This window comes from Anguilla rostrata, chromosome 3 (assembly GCF_018555375.3).
Source record: "Anguilla rostrata isolate EN2019 chromosome 3, ASM1855537v3, whole genome shotgun sequence".
Classification (NCBI taxonomy): Eukaryota; Metazoa; Chordata; class Actinopteri; order Anguilliformes; family Anguillidae; genus Anguilla; species Anguilla rostrata.
Window position 1 is genome coordinate 73,424,472 of NC_057935.1, and position 12,682 is coordinate 73,437,153.

Here is a 12,682-nt window from a genome sequence, read left to right on the forward strand (position 1 = left end):
GACACCACAAACCACAATCACAAGTATTCTGTAATAACCTCCGCACATGCCGTGCTTGTGGAATTCCATTGACTGCTCCGGCGAGACATATTACGGCGACTGTGCTCTAGGGACGCAGCGGTGATTGGAAGAAACTTCTTAAGTTTTATCTACACGCCACACTATTGGCCAAAACGTCAACGTATGCAAATATACTCTTCCGGGCTGCATTACTGCAGCACGAACTGCCAGTAAAGCCAGCCCGAGCCCGCAGAACCTGGCTTCGTTCGCACGGCAGTAGCGGGCCAGTCACGCCAAGGTGTAAGTTTTAAGGGTGGTGTCTGGACTTCTCTGTTTCCCCGGCAGTGGCCATATAACAAAAAGCTGGCACAACATCCGCAGAGAGGCGCTTTCCGTCTTTCTCATGTTGTATCATCAGCGTGGGCATTCATGGAACGTGTACAGTTGACTGGGCGAGGAAGACGGAATGTTATTCATCCGCACTGGATACTTAATTTGATTGTCAGCTGTTGATTTAGAATAAGCTAACTTTTACAGAGATCACGCTAAGAATCTTATGCCTTATAATGATCCGTTTCACCCAAATGCAGTGTTACTGCTTATCATAACAACATACATTTAGTTTTAGACTAATGAATATTGATAATAATTGTTGCAGTTTGCTTACCTGCTGTGCGTGGTTGTGTTTGGAGAACTTCCAAACACAACCACGTGTTGTGTTTTTGTTTTCACGCTTTTAACACAGTGTCTGTTTGTGTCGCCTGTGCGAAAGGGGATAAGTTGTTTCCCTTACCGCGTGTCCCGGCTTTGCGTGGTACAGACAGTCGTGTGTTTCACCTTTGATGGCACCTCCGGCGAGCACCACGCGCCGCGCTCGGTAGACCCCACCTGGGTTGCTTTCTAAGCAGGTCTGTTGTTGGGGCGATGCTGGCGGGGAGTCCGTTGGAACTGGTCTCCGCGTGAGAGGAAGATAAGCAGCAACGACAAGGTTTATCCCTCCCCAGTTTCATCTTCTGCTGATAACTCCGCGGTGTAGGGCTAACGATAACCCCAAAGTCTCTTTGATGGGAGGGTTCTGCTTAGCCCACGGACGCTGACTTGAGCTGGGAAGCGGGGACCCGACAGAGCGCGGACAGATCGGACCCAGTCAGCGGCCAAGTGTCGATTTTCGCGACTCTTTATCTGCGATTTTGGGAAGTATACAGAAGACCTACAGCTTTGCTTAGTGAATTCAGGGGCACTCAGCTACCCTGTTGGAATTTATCTCAGAGCAAAAATGGTTTTTCCCTGGGACGCAAAATACGGTATGCTCACTTTTTTTCATTGTTACGAAGTCTAAAAGCTCAAATGAACGTAGAGACAATGTGCGTTTATTTCCACAACTCCACACCGAGCTCCCAGTGCATTGCTGCACTTGTATTGCGAAGTTGTCATTTATCTGTGTGTTGTAATTTGTCGAAACTGTTGATGTCCTGCCTCACTTTTGCCTGCAGGTGCGGTAAGGCACGGCGTGCTGTTGCCAGCTTCCTGGTGGCGAAGTGAATGCGTGCAGATAGGCTAAACGGTTGCGTCTGTTATCTCTCATTTATAGATGTTCCTCTAATATTGAATCACGCACACGTATTGTGTCATTTTGCGAACTCGCGCCTTCTCGGTTTTCTCTGCTGACCACGTGTCCATTTGTATGAAGCGTCTGTCTGTAATGTGGTCTGGCGTCTGTAATGGATTGGTGCGGTGTTTGACCCACTATCTGCGTGCACGTGGCATATTGTGGTTGGGCTACTGTCTCTGGAGTGCTGCCGGGCCTTATACGCCAAGAGCCAGTTTTGGGTTATTTATTTATTTATGTATTTATTTGTTACCAGAAGTAGGCCTACATTTGTAGGGATGAAGAGAAATTCTGCTTGGGGAAACATCCATAAAATGTCATCCAGGACACCGAAGATGTTAAAATTTGAAAAGCTAGCCAAATGTAGCTTAGTTGTTTTGGTATTTATTTAGCTTTTCCCCTGCTGATTTGTGGGGTTTGTAGTTGTTTTTGGTAACACCTTCACCTTCCATCACTGCAGACCCCACCGTGGGGCGCCGCTTTACGCCTCCGTCCGCAGCCCTGAGTCCAGGGAAGATGAGCGAAGGGCTGCCTCTGGGTGCTCAGGACAACAGCGCTGCCCTGGTGGCCAAAGTGTGCGCTGCTGACCAGAGTACGACACAGACACTGTCAGAGCACCCAGGGGAGCTGATCCGCACCGACAGCCCCAACTTCCTGTGCTCCATCCTGCCCTCACACTGGCGCTGCAACAAGACCCTGCCCATCGCTTTCAAGGTACGACCACACACACACTCTCACACACACACACACTCTCACACATATGCACACACGCACACTCACACATTCACACACTCTCTCACACACATGCACACACTGACACAAACATACTCGCACACACACACATGCACACACGGGACACACACACTCTCTCTCACATACACACACACACACCAGGTGAACGCACGTAGTCTTGCTACGCTCTGTTGAGCATCAGGCAGTGTTGTGCGTGTATGAGCCAGAAAAGTGCTTCTGCTTTAGCTGTAGCATTCTGTTTCTCGTGAATGCCACAGAACACAGCTGACACACAAAGCTAGCTGCCACAGAACACAGCTGACACACAAAGCTAGCTGCCACAGAACACAGCTGACACACAAAGCTAGCTGCCACAGAACGCAGCTGACACACAAACCTAGCTGCCTCACACACACACACACACACACATATACTCACACAGCTGACACACAAAACTAGCTGCTACAGAACACAGCTGACACACAAAGCTAGCTGCCACAGAACACAGCTGACAAGCAAAGCTAGCTGCCTCACACACACACACACACACTCATATACTCACACAGCTGACACACAAAGCTAGCTGCCACAGAACACAGCTGGCACACAAAGCTAGCTGCCACAGAACACAGCTGACACACAAAGCTAACTGCCTCACACACACACACACACACTCATACACTCACATAGCTGACATACAAAGCTAGCTGCCATAGGACACAGCTGACATACAAAGCTAGCTGCCACAGAATACAGCTGACACACAAAGCTAGCTGCCACACACTCATACACTCACACAGCTGACACACAAAGCTAGCTGCCACAGAACACAGCTGACATACAAAGCTAGCTTCCACAGAACACAGCCGACACACAAAGCTAACTGCCTCACACACACACACACACACACTCATACACTCACATAGCTACTCACACAGCTACTCACATAGCTGACATACAAATGGTAAATGGACTGCATTTATATAGCGCTTTTATCCAAAGCGCTTTACAATTGATGCCTCTCATTCGCCAGAGCAGTTAGGGGTTAAGTGTCTTGCTCAAGGACACTTCGACATGCCCAGGGCGGGGTTTGAACCGGCAACCCTCCGACTGCCAGACAATCGGTCTTACCTCTTGAGCTATGTCGCCCCATACATACGACATACAAAGCTAGCTGCCATAGGACACAGCTGACATACAAAGCTAGCTGCCACAGAATACAACTGACACACAAAGCTAGCTGCCACACACTCATACACTCACACAGCTGACACACAAAGCTAGCTTCCACAGAACACAGCCGACACACAAAGCTAGCTGCCTCACACACAGCTGACACACAAAGCTAGCTGCCACAGAACACAGCTGACACACAAAGCTAGCTGCCTCACACACAAAGACACACACACACATACTCACACAGCTGATACACAAAGCTAGCTGCCTCACACGCAAACACACATATACTCACACAGCTGACACACAAAGCTAGCTGCCTCACACACAAACACACACACACATATACTCACACAGCTGACACACAAAGCTAGCTGCCACACACACACACACACAAACACACACATACTCACACAGCTGACACACAAAGCTAGCTGCCACACACACACACACGTACTCACACAGCTGACACACAAAGCTAGCTGCCACACACACACACACGTACTCACACAGCTGACACACAAAGCTAGCTGCCTCACACACAAACACACACACACATATACTCACACAGCTGACACACAAAGCTAGCTGCCACACACACACACACACATGTACTCACACAGCTGACACACAAAGCTAGCTGCCTCACACACAAACACACACACACATATACTCACACAGCTGACACACAAAGCTAGCTGCCACAGAGCACAGCTCTGCAAAGCTAGCTGCCACAGAACACACAAAGCTAGCTGCCACAGAACACAGCTCTGCAAAGCTAGCTGCCACAGAACACACAAAGCTAGCTGCCGCAGAACACAGCTGACACAAAGCTAGCTGCCACAGAACACAGCTGACACACAAAGCTTGCTGGCACAGAATATGCAAATAGCTGTGATTAATTTAGTGAGATGAAAACTATTCAGTTATTCTGGTACACACCATACTGCAGCAGTTTATCCAGGCTCTTAATTGCCTATATAACACAGCTTGCTGAAACATAAAGATCTCTCTCATAGAGTCTACTGCTACTTAAAATACTACTACTACAACTACCAACAACAACAACATTGTCCATTTGGAGTTGGTCCTGAAAATAACTAGTTTTCCTACAGATTATATATCTATATGTATTAGTAGCAATATGACTACTACTACTCGTCATAATAAAAAATAAATAACTAAATTATACAATAATACAATCATTGGGTAAATAGATTAATTTATTTTTGATTATATAGCCTACACATACTGCATATATACACATATAGAAATACACATGGTTATTGTTTACTATTTTTCTGTTGATATAAGCCTGTTTACTACAGGCTTATGTCAATTAACTTACTATTCTCCCGTTTGAGGGGGAGATTTTATCCGCCAATATTTTTATTGTACGTGCTCCAGAATGCTGAACTAAGTGGGCTATAGTACGACCGTTGTGCTTCGCAGTTTCAGTTTAATTCCTTTATTTAGGCTATTATTCATTTTGTGGCTTAATAGATCTTTCAGGCAGTTCAAACGGAATTGTGCGGTGTAACATTCATTTCCTGGATTTTCAGTACCGCTCCAATGGAAATTAAATTTAAAAAATATTGTTTCCCGGCCGTTTTTAGTTATGATGGACCTTTTGTTTAATGTAAAGTTGATTACTTCCCGTTATTATTTATCCTGGTATCTGATTCTTACGGATGAATTCAGCTCTTTTAGGCCTGCTGTCAGTTCCGTAATTTCTAACAGTCACGGAAAATGAATGCTGGTGCCAAAAACGCACTCTCCACTGGAAGTGTTTTTTTAATGAGACGGGCTGCGCGTGTGAGCGCGGTGTCGGGCTGTGGTTTGCACTCAATTGAAAAATGGTCTTATCTTTTCTTCAGTAAGCCGTCTCATCGCCGCTATGAAACTTACTGAGAACCCAGAACAGTTTATATTGAAATGAGCCACATTGAACACTTATTTACTCAGGGTGTGGAGCCATGGCTCTCGCGACACACATCTCCGCAAACCGCCCGCCCCACAGCCTCGCGCACAGCCCCATGCACGTATGCAGCGTGCGGCTGCAAAAAGACGTTCGTTTTTAATACTCGTAATTGGTGAAAAAAAGTATCTAATTTAGCCACTTAATGAACTAACTTAATAGGCTCACTTATTTTTTTGCCAAAACAGTCTGAAAAAACTTTTCTTGGCATATTAAAGGTATGCACAAATAATTATTAAGATGTTAGTCACCCTACTGTGTTCTGTTTTCTTATCTCACCTGTCTCCAACCCCGTCCCCCCTACACACGACACTCACACACACAATCCATGCACACTCACGCACACGATCCACATACGCACACGCGCACACACATATGACCCACGTGCACACACACACACATACACGCACGTGCATACACACACACGCACACATGGCCCACCGCAGGTGGTCTCTCTGAGTGAAATCCCCGACGATACGCTGGTGACCGTGATGGCGGGGAACGATGAGAACTTCTCGGCGGAGTTGCGGAATGCCATGGCGGGCATGAAGAGCCAGGTGGCGCGCTTCAATGACCTGCGCTTCGTGGGCCGCAGCGGGCGAGGTGAGGGGTGGGCAGGGCCACAGCGGGTGAAGGGTGGGCGGGGCTACAGTTGGCGAGGTGAGGGGTGGGCGGGGCCACAGTGGGCGAGGTGAGGGGTGGGTGGGGCTACAGTGGGCGGGTGAAGGGTGGGTGGGGCTACAGTTGGCGAGGTGAGGGGTGGGGGGCCACAGTGGTTGAGGGGTGAGCGGGGCTACAGTGGGTGAGGTGAGGGGTGGCGGGGCCACAGCGGGCGAGGGGTGGGCGGGGCCACAGTGGGCAAGGTGAGGGGTGGGCGGGGCCACAGTGGTAGAGGGGTGGGCGGGGCCACAGCAGGTGAGGTGAGGGGTGGGCAGGGCCACAGCGGCCAAAGTGCGGGGTGGGCGGGGCCACAGCGTGCGAGGCGAGGGGTGGGCGGGGCCACAGCAGCCAAGGTGTGGGGTGGGCGGGGCTACAGCGGGTGAGGGGTGGGTGGGGCCACAGCGGGTGAGGTGATGGGTAGGCGAGGCCAAAGGCTAAAGCCTACAGTGATGAGGGAGTGGGCGGGGACACAGTGACAGCTGACACTGATAAGGGAGTGGGCGGGGCCACAGTGACAGCTGACACTGATGGAGTGGGCGGGGACAGTGACAGCTGACACTGATGAGGGAGTGGGCGGGGCCACAGTGACAGCTGACACTGATGAGGGAGTGGGCGGGGACAGTGAAGCACTGATCGGTACAGGCTCCATATGCCATTAATATTTATGTGTAACTGAACGTTCGGGTTAGGGCACATATGTCTGTCTCATACGAGTCAGGAACAGAGTGGGATAGCATGGCCTCCTCTGCTCTCCTCTTTTTACTCCTCCTCTTTCCCTTCTCCATTTGTTTTTCAATGTTAGCTACATTTCTTTGTCCTCTTCTCTTCTCTGTTGTGCAGATTTGGCAGCCTACAGCCCGGTCTGCTGCTAACAGCCTTTCAGAGCCTTTTCCTCAATGTCTTCATAGCATAATGGAGTCACTTAATTGTGGGCTGATATTACATTAAATATTAATGGCCAGATGTCTGCAGATAAGTGAATGTGATACAGCTGAGGCGGACAACACAGCACCTCACCTCTCTCCCTCACTCTGTCCTCTCTTTGCCTCTTTTTCATCTCCATCCATCCCTCCATCCATCTCTGTGATGTCACTCTCACCAGAAACACTGTAAATTTAACTTGGCAGTGGTCTGCCCCCTCAGTCTGCCCCCCCGGTAAGGCCCTGGGCATTTATGTTCTCTGCCGAAAAGAGGCTCCATTCAGAGTAAACATCCTGTGCACAGACAGGAGCACAATGGCAGTGCTGTGCTCTCAGACAGACTAGCTTAATGGCGTGGGCCGGGGGGGTGACTCAGCGTGAGAATGCAGTGCACTCACCTTTATTATGCTCAGAGCGAAGCTGAACTCACAGGAAATTAACCAGCCCCCCCTCCACACACAGCGAGGGGGGGGGGTGGGGGGCAGCTCACTGTGCCACTCGGTTTTGGGTTAAGAGTCTGAGGTGAGTGTTGGGTTAAGATTCGGAGCAGAGTGTTGGGTTAAGTCTGAGCTGAGTGTTGGGCTAAGATTCTGAGTGGTGTGTTGGGTTAAGATTCTTAGCTGAGTGTTGGGTTAAGTCTGAGCTGAGTGTTGGTTTAAGTCTGAGCTGAGTGTTGGGCTAAGATTCTGAGCTGAGTGTTGGGCTAAGAGTTTGAGCTGAGTGTTGGTTTAAGAGTCTGAGCTGAATGTTGGGTTAAGTCTGAGCTGAGTGTTGGGTTAAGAGTTTGAGCTGAGTGTTGGTTTAAGAGTCTGAGCTGAGTGTTGGGTTAAGAGTTTGAGCTGTGTGTTGGGTTAAGAGTCTGAGCTGAGTATTGGGTTAAGAGTTTGAGCTGAGTGTTGGGCTAAGAGTTTGAGCTGAGTGTTGGGCTAAGATTCTGAGCTGAGAGTTGGATTAAGAGTTTGAGCTGAGTGTAGGATTAAGAGTTTGAGCTGAGTGTTGGGATAAGCCTGTTACAGTAAACACAGTTATGGTGTGTGTCTGTAAGGGCTGTGATTCAGCGTCCAGCCATGTATCTGTCTCACACACGCAGACACACTTTCTCACACACACATGCACACGTTTGGGTCTGTCCCAGGTGGAGGGTTATTCCTGTCTCGCTGTATTTTTGGAAAAGCAGGCGTAGGTTAAACATGACACCATTCCAAAGCAAAGGAGGTAATGTGGGCCAGTGTGTGGGGAGCATGAGTGCGCCCCCTGGGGGAGACCGAGGGGAGCGGTTTCAGCAGGATGACACTTTTGTGCCAGCAGCTCAAAAGTATGTTGTATGTATGTGCTGTATGTATATGTTGTATGTGTGTATGCACTATGTATGTGTATGTTATATGTATGTGTATGCAGTATGTATGTCTGTGCTGTATGTACGTGTGCTGTATGTGTATGCAGTATATATGTGTGCTATGTGTATACAGTATATGTCTGTGCTATGTGTATGTGTGCTGTATATATGTTTGTGCTGTGTTATGTGTGCTGTATATCTGTTTGTGCTGTGTGTATGCGTGTGCTGTATGTTTGTGCTGTGTTGTGTGTGCTGTATATCTGTTTGTGCTGTGTGTATGTGTATGCTGTATGTATGTGTGCTGTATATATGTTTGTGCTGTATGTGTGTGCTGTATATATGTTTGTGCTGTGTTATGTGTGTGCTGTGTGTATGTGTATGCAGTATGTATGTGTGTGTCAGATCATAGCCTTCATAATCTCTTTTTTCCTCACAGGGAAGAGCTTCTCTCTCACCATCACCGTCTTCACCACGCCCCCCCAGGTGGCCACCTATCAGTGCGCAATCAAGATCACCGTGGACGGGCCAAGAGAACCACGCCGTAAGGCTCACCCTCTGTCAGCCCCACCTGTTCCTGTTCTAGATATCTGTCCTGTGCACACACCCCCATGAGCACACACACACACGTGCACACACACACACACACACACACACGCACGTATGCAAGCACACTCACACGTGCACACACACGCACGCACGTATGCAAGCACACTCACACACTCACACATGCACACACACTCACACATGCACACACACACACACACGCATGTATAGAGACAGAGCGCAATGCGTCATACTGTGAAAACCACGCCCACCGGAGGGGAACGCAATCGGCGCCACAATATGCAACCAAGGGCCGAAACGCTAACAAAATGCCTGTAGCTAGCTAAAAACATCATATTTAAGCTTGTCAAAGTGTTATTTTAGGACCCTATGTCTACCTGCGTTAGTCTAGCTCTAGCTTGCTACTTCAGTGTAGCGACAACGCTATAATGGTCTCTGAAAATCGGTATTTGCCCCTTTTTAGCCATCTACAAGCTTGTTGAATCAACATTGCTAGCCAACTCCCAACTTAATTCGAATGACAGTAACGTACTGTAGACTGCAGCTAGCTTGCTCGCTGACACGCCACTAGACTCCAATGTTAGGACAGATAGTAATTTACCATTAAAGCTATCTCACTCTCTTGTTTTACGAACTGACTATTCGTTCTAAACTTTCTCTAACGATAACAAGCTAGTCATTGTGACTACAGAAATGTTGATATCCTCGCAAATTCACGCCCACATCTCTGCCATCTGTAAGCTAAAGCGAATGAGAACAGCAGTTTTTTGGTTCGGCAGCTTATAAAAGCTTACTTCTGGATTCTTTACCCTGTTGGTAGTGCATCCCACCACACAACAGCTTTTAGGCATTTTTCTGTTGTTTGCTGGCAGGCGAAAGTGACAAGAGGCACCTTCACACAACACAAAGTCAATGGAGAGCGATGAATTGTTTTCCCCTCTGGGGTGGGCGGGACTTAATTGTGCTCTGTCTCTATGCAAGGACACTCACAAGTGACTCGGTGTGTCAGTGATTCACTGAGTCAGTGAGCAGGTGTGTGTCAATGATTCAGTGAGTCAGTGAGGTGGTGTGTCAGTGATTCAGTGACTCAGTAAGTCAGTGAGCTCAGTGTCATTGTTGCAGGGCACAGGCAGAAGGTGGAGGAGCTGGCGAAGTTGGGCTCCCTGAGTTTCTCTGAGCGGCTCAGTGAGTCAGTGAGCTGGTGTGTCAGTGACTCAGTGAGTCAGTGAGCTGGTGTGTTGCAGGGCACAGGCAGAAGGTGGAGGAGCTGGCGAAGTTGGGCTCCCTGAGTTTCTCTGAGCGGCTCAGTGAGTCAGTGAGCTGGTGTGTCAGTGACTCAGTGAGTCAGTGAGCTGGTATGTTGCAGGGCACAGGCAGAAGGTGGAGGAGCTGGCGAAGTTGGGCTCCCAGAGTTTCTCTGAACGGCTTAGTGAGCTGGAGCAGCTGAGGCGCAGCACCCTGAGGAGGAGCCCCCACCCCCACCCCCACCCCCACACGCCCGCCACCAACCCCCGCCTCAACAGCGCCCCCTTCAGCAGCTCCTCCCAAATGCCTGGTGAGTGTCCCTCCATGTGCCCAGGCTCTAACACAGGTACTGTGTGTGTGTGTGTGTGTGTACCTGTGTGTGCTTCCACAATTTTTCCTTATCCTGCTATCTCTCTCTCTCTCATTTTCTGCCTCAAATTGGATTATCACACAATCACTGGAAATTGGGAATTTATAAAAAATGGAGTTGGATGTTTTGCAGACAGCATTATCTAGAATCATACAACTCTTGGCCCATTTGTCTGGTCAGAATTAGCCTGCTGCTCTGATCACTGCTCCACACTGCTGCTGTGATCACTGCTCCACACTGCTGCCTGGTGTCTCCTTTGTGTTTATGTAGCTGTTTGGTGTATGAGGGAGGGAGGCAGGACAGTGACTCTGATTCTCGGATTTCAGACTCCAGACAAATGCAGAATTCGCCTTCTTGGTCTTACGAGCAGTCCTACCCTTACCTGGGACAAATCTCCGCCTCCACGGTCCACTCGGCCACGCCCATCTCCCCTGGACGGGCCAATGGCATGCCCACGCTCACTGACCTGTCCAGTCGACTCTCAGGTAACTGACAGACACATCAAACCAGCCAGATACGGCTCTAAAGAGTGAAACATTCTCACCACTAGAAGTTCTGCCTCTCATCTTTTGAAGCTTAAATGTTCCTGGTGGATTTTCAGTTTCCTGCTATTGGGTATCATGTCTCTTCATGAATAAATCTGCTAATTTACATGGCACCAGAACCTGCAGTTACTAACATGAGGCTTCTATAGTAATAAAGAATAAAGAAGTGGAAGGGGAAGCAGGAGGTGCCCATCTGGTTGCTGTAGAGAATCTGTGGTGGGACCTGAAGGAGCAGCAGGGGAAGAGACGCAGATTCTATAGACTCACTAGATACTCAGCTCTGTATACTTTTTAAATTCTGTCTCCTGAACTGTTGAAGCCAAAGCAATTCCATTATTGCATTTCCTGAAAGTCCATTGAAGGACCAAGAGCAGTGCTGTGCCAGTGGATCTAGCATCAGAACTTCTAGCAGTCCAGTCATACAGGATGGAAGGAACTCAGAAGCTGAGTACCCGGTCTGTCCAAAGAGTGTGACCTGGCAATGATATTAAGTCCTGACCCCTGACCTTTGACCCCCCACAGGTGCAGACCTGGCGGTGTTCAGTGACCCGCATGTGAGTCTAGAGCGGCCTTTCTCCTTCCCAGACCCCCGCCTGCACTACCCCCCCAGCTCCTTCACCTACACCCCCACCCCCATCCCTGCCCGCTACCACACCTACCTGCCCCCCCCATACCCTGTAGGCTCCGCCCAGGGCAGGCCCTTCCAGACTGGCTCCTCCCCCTACCACCTGTACTACAGCACAGCAGCCAGATCGTACCAATTCTCCATGGTGCCCGGGGGGGACCACTCACCCCCCCGCATCCTGCCACCTTGCACGAGTGCCTCCACAGGCTCCGCCCTTCTCAACCCATCCTTGCCCAATCAGACAGAGGGGACGGAGACTGAGGGCAGCCACAGCGGCTCCCCTACCAGCATGGCTGCAGGAGCCGGACGCCTGGAGGAGGTGGTGTGGCGGCCATACTGAGGCCCCACCCCTCTGCACGCCACCGTGTCACTTCCTGCACCCAACCATGTCAGTTCCTGCACCCCACTGTGTCACTTCCTGCACCTCACTGTGTCACTTCCTCCTTCCTTGCTGATGGGCCTGATGGACTGGTGGGCCGGTTGAGTGTGTCAGGCACACTGGCAAACTGTTGAACCCTCTTCTTTTTTTTCTGTGGATAAAACAGTATGGGATTACACCTGTCAGGAATTCATCATTTATACTTATCCTTATTGTATTTTTTAAAAAGAATTTTGAAATTATTAATAATTATTTTCAGCCTCATTATGTTTCATGTATTTTGAAGAAATCGAAGTTGACTCAGGTTGTTGGTTTAAAAAACAGAAAATGTGGATTTATGTGGAAGATCAGCAGCTCCTCCGCATTTGTGTGAACAGTTTCTGGATCAGTTTCTGGTCCTAGAATAAGAACCAATCAGGTTAAACATGATGTTGTTCACGTTGTGTGTCATATAAAGATCTTTTTATTTAAATAATTGTGACTGTGAATATTTAAGTGTATGCAACATTGCACCAGTTATTGCAATTAAAATGAGTTTGTGTA

The 12,682-nt window shown here is 49.0% G+C and overlaps 1 protein-coding gene across 3 annotated transcripts; it reads left to right on the plus strand.

Annotated features, from left to right (window-relative positions):
* Nucleotides 1-154: 154 nt before the first annotated feature.
* On the plus strand, nt 155-12,682 carry LOC135251912 (runt-related transcription factor 1-like). 3 transcript variants are annotated; one of them, XM_064329779.1, is made up of 7 exons: nt 155-300; nt 2,070-2,323; nt 5,942-6,098; nt 8,848-8,952; nt 10,342-10,530; nt 10,917-11,075; nt 11,658-12,682. In XM_064329779.1, the coding sequence occupies exons 2-7, from the start codon at nt 2,126-2,128 to the stop codon at nt 12,098-12,100; spliced, it is 1,251 nt and encodes a 416-aa protein (XP_064185849.1). In that variant the 5' UTR covers nt 155-300; nt 2,070-2,125; the 3' UTR covers nt 12,101-12,682. The 3 variants fall into 3 exon arrangements, with proteins under 3 accessions (XP_064185849.1, XP_064185848.1, XP_064185850.1); XM_064329778.1 differs by having other exon boundaries at nt 261-1,304; XM_064329780.1 differs by lacking the exon at nt 10,342-10,530 and having other exon boundaries at nt 261-1,304.